The 7,374-nt window shown below is 36.7% G+C and overlaps 1 protein-coding gene across 2 annotated transcripts; it reads right to left on the bottom strand.

Moving 5' to 3' along the window:
• LOC104719345 (armadillo repeat-containing protein 7-like) lies at positions 4,713-6,624 on the bottom strand. 2 transcript variants are annotated; one of them, XM_010437256.2, is made up of 7 exons: positions 6,441-6,624; positions 6,228-6,342; positions 6,090-6,126; positions 5,704-5,777; positions 5,511-5,604; positions 5,304-5,386; positions 4,713-5,217 (listed from the first exon to the last, which is right to left on the bottom strand). In XM_010437256.2, exons 2-7 carry the CDS (start codon positions 6,297-6,299, stop codon positions 5,035-5,037), a joined length of 543 nt encoding a protein of 180 aa, XP_010435558.1. In that variant the 5' UTR covers positions 6,300-6,342; positions 6,441-6,624; the 3' UTR covers positions 4,713-5,034. The 2 variants fall into 2 exon arrangements, with proteins under 2 accessions (XP_010435558.1, XP_010435557.1); XM_010437255.2 differs by having other exon boundaries at positions 6,431-6,620.

Below are 7,374 nucleotides of genomic sequence, written 5' to 3'. Positions count from 1 at the left end.
TATCTGCTCTTGGTGTGAACCTCTTCTTCCACCTTTTAGTTATAATTGTCCTCTTTGCATTCCTCTCCATACATTTCCTCCTTACTTCTGTTAAAATATCAAGTAATGGCTTCCTTCTTGATTCCCTCACATTCCTATTGAAAGACTCTAACAGGTTGTTGAGATTATCATTGCAACAAGATCCAAGTTTGAAGAAAGCCCGAGACCATGTTGTTGGTGCAGTGCGTTGTAGTGAGCCATAAGCACCTTGGTTGTACCTCTTTAGTATTTCTAAATTAGTAGCAAAAGATGCGGTTGTATAACTCCTTGCTATTTTCCAAAACATACGCTCAAGCTCAATATCTTTGTTTGTTTTCTTCCAGTTTTCCAAAATGTGTCTAGCACACAATCTATGTTCAGCTTTGGGAATCTCATCATGAACTGCATTTAGCAAACCCTGTCACCACATGTAAACTTTATAAAAAAATATTACAAGTTATCATCAATCTTATAAGTAACAACTTAACAGAAATTTTACATGATGTTTATCTGAAATGATGGTAATGTCAGCTCCATCTTCAAGTGTCAAATCCTTTTTTAGAAGTTTCACAAACCACACCCAATTATCTATATCCTCCACCTCTACCACAGCCCAAGCAATTAGAAATATTCTATTATCACCATCTCTACCAACTGCAGCTAACATTTGACCTTTGATATTCCATTTCATAAATGCAGCATCTAATCCAATAATAGGTCTACATGACTGCTTCCAAGATGTTTTCAATGCTTCAAAACATACATAGAGACGGTAAAATCTTTGCAAGCTACCAGGAACTGGACCAGGAACTGTCTCAATCTCCATAGTTGAACCATCATTAGAGGTACATATCTCTTCTTGATAATCCCATATTCTAGCAAAATGGGATTCATGGCTGGCCCTTCTTTTAAGTTTCAACAGCTTCTTAGCTCTCCTACACTGATGCACACTAACTATCATATTATACTCTCTTTTGATTTCATCTACCATCTCCTGAGATTTAATCTTAGGGTTCACTCGCAGCCTTTCCTCATACAGTTGTGAAATAGTTCCACTTTTTAACAACTTTGTGTAACCAGATCTTACACAAACATGCTCATTCTGATAGATATTTATCATAAGCTTGTTTTTCCTCTTCTCAAAAGAACAATACACTTTCCATGGACACTTATCTTCGATGTGTTGTGTGCACTTTGCCCCAAGCCTGTTAGATGATGACTTATACATTCTGATATCGTATTGAGTTTTTAGAGAATACCTGAGGAGTGCATACTTGAATTCATCTGCATTGTTGAATGTCTTATGCAATGCTAAATAATCATCAGGTCGATCTTCATGAGTGAATGGTCTCTCAGCTTCCTCTTCGTCATCATCAGATAATGGATCCGGAATCTTCTCGTCGTCCCAAATGTCATCCCCACTATCATCAGAATCATTACCATTTGTTGCATCTTCACATGCATCAGACCCAAAATGGTCTTCTAAGTTGTTGCAGATTACAACATCGACGAGCTCATCATCTTTTTCCTCTTCATTTCCAGCCAAACATAGATCCACCTCTGTATATCCTCGGTTGTCGTCGATGATAAATGGACAATCATCTTCGTCAACACTTGAATCATGAGATTCTACTCTGTCGTTTTCAACTTCGGCCTCTACTCTCTCGTCTACAACATCGACATCAACTCTCTTCCCTGCAACTTCGGCTACGAATTGGGCTTGTGGTTCTCTTCGAATTTGAAGCTTACGCCTTTTTGTAGTCATGATTTTCTCTTTGAGATATATGAAATCGATCTCAATCTCACTTATCTTAGTTCTTTTAATCGCTTAAGAACCCTAGGTTTATGAGTTCATTAGGTTTTAGTCGAGTTTTTAATGTCTCCGTTAATTAATTAAAGTTGGTTGTTTTCTCGTCTAATATTGTTAAATCAAATATAAATTAAGGGATTAATGTGTTCACGTATAAGTTGGGGAATAAAAGTGTCAATTACAAATACTTGGGGAATAAAATGGTCATTTTCCCGCTGATCTTATCCCTTATTTTGCAGGTGAAACAGATTTGAGGACAAATCCTTTTCAAGTGGGAGAGGATGATATGAGCATGGACAGCTTGGAACAAGGAGTTATAGAGCAGATTGAACCTAAGAAGCTTCTGCCGAAAGAAGAAGGCGTTCTTCCAAAAGAGGAAGACGTTCTGTCCAAAGAAGAAGGAGTTCTTCCAAAAGAGGAAGACGTTCTGCCAAAAGAAGAAGGCGTTCTGCCGGAAGAGGAAGATGTTCTGCCGAAAGAAGAAGGCGTTCTTCCAAAAGAGGAAGACGTTCTGCCAAAAGAAGAAGGCGTTCTGCCGGAAGAGGAAGACGTTCTGCCGAAGGAAGAAGGCGTTCTGCAGGAAGCCTTGTATGTTTCGAACGGTCCCTTGACGAGGTCAAAGACAAAGCTGCTAAGTCAAGTCATCACTACACTTCTACATCAAGTTCAGGACAGTATTGAGTGTGTTTATCCAACCACTCTGGTTGTGATTCAAGCCTCTTAAGAAGGATGCAATGGAGGTGTGTGGACTTGTACTCTTTTCCCTCCTCTTGGTTTTGTCCCACTGGGTTTTCCAAGGGAGGTTTTTAATGAGACAAGCCCACAAACTTATTCCAGAGGCCCATTGTGATCCATTTAATTAGGCTCATTTTCTATCTCTTTTATTCAAACTTTGCATTTAGTGTTTTTGTAATTTCCAAGAGACATTGTATGCTCTTGCATGTCTTTCTTTTCTCCCCTCTTCTCCTTCATCCTTCATCTTCTATATAATCTCCCTGTATTTCTCTTTTGTAACTCATCAAACATTTTAATCAAAAACTTCTTTCTACTTGTTTGATCTGAGGAGTGTGTAATATCTTCTCAACTTGTTTATTTTTTAGTGAGTCATATCTAAGTTATACTCAAGCTTGTAGTCTAAGAGATTCCCATCTCTCTTGGAAGTACAATTCATTCCCCCTTCAAATCCCTTCACCTTCATCGTCATTCATCTATCAATTCCGCTGCATCACCAAAGTTCAATCCATTGTTCATCATCATTTTGTCCATCCCACTCCACAACCTAGCAAAGTGAGTCCTTGGGAATAGATCCTCACCCAGGAGCCTATCACTTTGTCTAAAGTTCACAATTTTCTTTTTTGATTAACAAAAATTTGAATTTAAAAGAAGAATTTCCAAAAAAACAAACATTTTTTAAGAGGAAAAAAAGAAATTGTAAAATATTGGCCAGAAAAGGTATGTGGTTAGTGGTTACCAATTATTGTGTGGACATAGATGATATATAGTTTTGTCATATGGTTTTTGACCTCTTTCATATCTAATATATTGGGTCTTGGAAGCTTTTTGTTTTTAAGCTAATTTCAGTAAACTCGCGCGATATCTAGTAGGTATAAACATTTATGTGTGTTTGCTTTCTATGTCAACATTAGCTCTTCACTGTTGGGCTTTCTTTTTGCAGCACTAATGACGTGTTCGTCAGTGATGTCGTAACCAAGGTCAAGAAACTCTTTGCATTGAGGGAGAAACCTCTAATGCATGGACAGGAGACAGAAGCAGCAACAACAGTATTAGTCAATTCGCTTGATGATGATGACTTATTCTAGTCCCAAACTTCGTTATTACAAGCACTAGATCTTAAAACTGCAGAGCTTGAAGGCTTCACAAAGATTCTAACGGGTCTCGTTTCTCTGAGGCTGAAGGGCAAAACTCATCTTGTGTTCCTCAACTTTAGTTCTACTGAGAATTTGGTCCGATTTCAGCGTTCTGATCGACTCATTCAAATTCTTCGAAAAGGTTTTTCACCAACCCTAATTTTCTTTCTCCATCTCAAGCAACTTTCGTGTTTCACACGACATTCTTTTGGTATTACTACAATACAGGAGCTTGCTTTCAGTCCTCCGGGTGTCATTAGAATAAGAGACTGAAAGCATAAGGCCTCAAGTCCATGACGAAAAAGCAATTATGAAACAAGGCCCATGTGATCTCAGTCCCTCTCGCCAATATAAGAGGACAAAAGCAGAGAGTCTTGCTCTGCAACACAAGGACACAAATGAAAAACCGATGCAGAGGGCAAAGATAGCAAAACCAGCTGGCTCTCCCACAATCGTACTATCTAACTGTTTTGATCCTATCCTATCAGAAGAGAGTAGGTAGATGCTAGAAAAAGTGTCAACACTGGGTATAGATTGTTCCATTGCTAGTATAAGAATAAGCATCTTGTATCCATAGTAAGGCAATCGATGGAAATCCAGTAAAGCATCATTCACTAACTTTCTTCTTTTTCATTTATTCACAGAGCCTTCTTCTTTGGCCTAGCCTTCAAGAAATTGACAGAGGATACAATTTCGGCAGAAACACATGTTTTGAGATGGATTTAGTTGAATACAGGACGCTCATAAAGCACTTCTTCTTTGCTTACAAATGCTTTATATTAAGATGCAATATTTTACGGGTTGGGATGCAGAAAGAGCCACAGTGGTAACTAACGAGTAGTTGAAATGGCACAAATATAAATCAATCAACCACTCAACTTGTTTTATAAACAAGTCTTATATCTTCTTTTGGTCTACGAACTCTTGTGTTGAAAACAATAAATCTATGAACAAATATTAAAATTGGTTGCACGATATGTATAATCTACCTTGCTTCTAGACTATGATAATAAACGTTTAAAAGCTGAAAAAGTTTGATGTTATTAAAAAATAATTGAGGCCTATGAAACTAGTACACAGCCATAAGTGATAAATGTTGACACATTGAATATACAAAAAACGTTTTCATTGGTGTATGAAAAATGTCTCTCCAATTCATTAATTTAACATTTTCATTACTCAACTACATTCCCACTAGACGCAACTAAACACTTTCCCAATCCTCAAAACATTCATCCCACCGTTTGCGTTTTTGGCCCAAACTGGCGAAATCACCATCTTTGGTACTTCTAAACTGAATCCAACTACTTCATCGTGAAAAGATAATATTCAAGAATCTCATGTGTATGCATGAGCATGCTTGTCAAGAAACGCCTTAGCCAAGTTACTAAAGCTTACACTGACTGAATCAGCAGCTGCGTACCTCTCTATGAGATCCACCACTTCCGCTCTCAAAATCTCCTCTCTTGTTGCTCTGTTATAGTCGCACATGTAATACAAAACCCCAATTGCATAATTCACCTATTAGAAAACAAACAATTTTTGAGATTCCATTTTAAACACCAGAAAAAACACATTAATGAGGAAAGAAACTCGTTTGGACTCACAGTGTTCCGTACAGGACTTGATAAACATTTGATTATAAGAGGAATTCCATCAGCCTCGACAATTGTAGCAACATTTTTTGGGTCTGCACAAGAAGAGAAAAGAGCATTTGGTTTGATGATCAGTAAGGTGCAGTTATGGCAACAACAACAACAACAAAAACACAGTTTAGAATCAGAGAGTATATTTGTATCTTCCAGGCTCTTTACCAGCACATGCGTTGCATAATCCTCCTATTCCAAATTCCACAAGCTTTTCATTTGGCTCTGTCAGACAGTCTATGAATAGTTCCAATACATTTAGCTGCTCGAGTAAACCATTAACATTTTCATCATGAAGAGAAGAACAAAGTGCTGGATTGGGTGTTCCATGGCACCATGTTGATAGTGTACTTGAACTTACCTGACGTAAAATAGTGTAGTTGTAAGGGTCATATGCGAAATTCCCCAAGTTTGCTACAATTCTCTCCTTTGTTTCTGCAGGTGCAAAACAGTAATCGTGTTAATATAACTTGACAAAACTAAGTGACAAAGCCAGAGAAGTATTGATAATGTTGGACAAACTACACAACTCCAAAAAAATGCAAAATAAGAGTTAAACTGCTAAATCCTATTGCTAGGTTTGCGCATGCTATGAAGCCTACTATCATATATCCTCATTCATACCTAAGTACCCTAAAAATCCATATGAAGCTGCACAGATTCCTCAAAAATCACAAGAAAGCACTAAAGCCAGTCTTATGCAACAATACTTTCGAAATTTTCAAACAAAAGCATGAATATAGCTACCTTGATCAGTTGCATTCTGAAACTGACTCACAAGCTCCTGTGCAATTAAAAAGAAGAAGTCAAAACTCAGCTTTAACAAAAATGCTACTTTAGATTCATTGGCACAGAGGTTACAATCTCAGAAACATTAAACCAAACCTGTAGAAATTGAAGCCTTGGTGTTCCATTTTTGCCAATACGTTCTTCTTGTCTTTCCTTATTTGTAAACATTCCTTCTCACTCCTTTTATCTTCTCCAATTACAAAATCAAAGCCTACAGAACATCACAAACTATGAGAATCGCAAAGAGAAACAGAATCATATAATACTATGAGAATCTAACAAAACAAATAAATCAGAACCGATTCTAACTTCGAGAGAAACACCGTCCGTTATGGCACCACCACCATGTCGTCTCGAGACACGGTGAAGCAAGCGGCAAAGACTCCGGAGATGCGAGCGGCCGAGAATTATGAGCAAAATTTGTTGGACCCATAACGCTTACAAGATTGGGCCTTCTTAAACTGGCCCAATTCTGACTTATCTAACCTGAGATAATAATAAACCCGTGATTGAAAAGCACATGTCACACATGATATGTTTATTGCATAGTTGTCAACTTGTCATATCGTGTTTACATGGTTCATCATTAATATATATAATTTTGAATGTTTTAAAGTAATATCATATGGTAAAGATATTTTCGTCACAAAATTAGGTTATCTAGTAGCTCAATTAGCATATTTTGTCATGAATTTTCAATCGTTCGATCGGCTTCAATTTTTGAGTTTGACTTCTTTGGATATAAAACAAAGTAAAAAGTATAAAACCCTTTCTCAACGACTTTAGGTTCAATTTACAACACATACCATATACCAGATATTTATTTTTCTTCCCTAAGTTTTAGACTATTGAGAAATATCTCGATTGATAAAAACCCTCTCATCACATGCAATAACTCGATTAAGTAATAATATCTTCTTTATTTTGTCAATGCTTCAGTAATATCTATCGATTTGAATAGAGTCGGTTAATGATTGATATCAAACGTAATCACGTATGTGTTTTCAACAAATTGTTTTTATCAAGGGGAAAAAAAAAAAGCAACAAAAATACATGAACCAAGAACTTCTTAGTGGCCACTACACCAGTATTTTACTGGTAGAATTTTTTTTATAAGAATATTTTAGATCGTAAGATCTGAAATAATAATGTAAAAATACTTTTTTAATAACGATTGATGAAAGAAAAAAAAAGATAAAAGCAAAAAAAACATAAACCCGATAGCTTAAAATACCACCGAACG

Source organism: Camelina sativa, chromosome 10, assembly GCF_000633955.1.
Source record: "Camelina sativa cultivar DH55 chromosome 10, Cs, whole genome shotgun sequence".
Lineage (NCBI taxonomy): Eukaryota > Viridiplantae > Streptophyta > Magnoliopsida > Brassicales > Brassicaceae > Camelina > Camelina sativa.
Note: the sequence above shows the minus strand (reverse complement) of the source record. Positions and strands in the feature narration are given on the sequence as shown.

What these genes read in the sequence shown, in the direction of transcription:
- LOC104719345 (XM_010437256.2), bottom strand. Translation starts at nt 6,299, where the DNA reads ATGTTTACAAATAAGGAAAGACAAGAAGAACGTATTGGCAAAAATGGA. An exon ending in CAAGGCTTCAATTTCTACAG is followed by an intron (nt 6,127 to 6,227) that starts GTTTGGTTTAAT and finishes TTAATTGCACAG; the next exon opens with GAGCTTGTGAGTCAGTTTCA. An exon ending in ACTACACTATTTTACGTCAG is followed by an intron (nt 5,605 to 5,703) that starts GTAAGTTCAAGT and finishes TTACTCGAGCAG; the next exon opens with CTAAATGTATTGGAACTATT.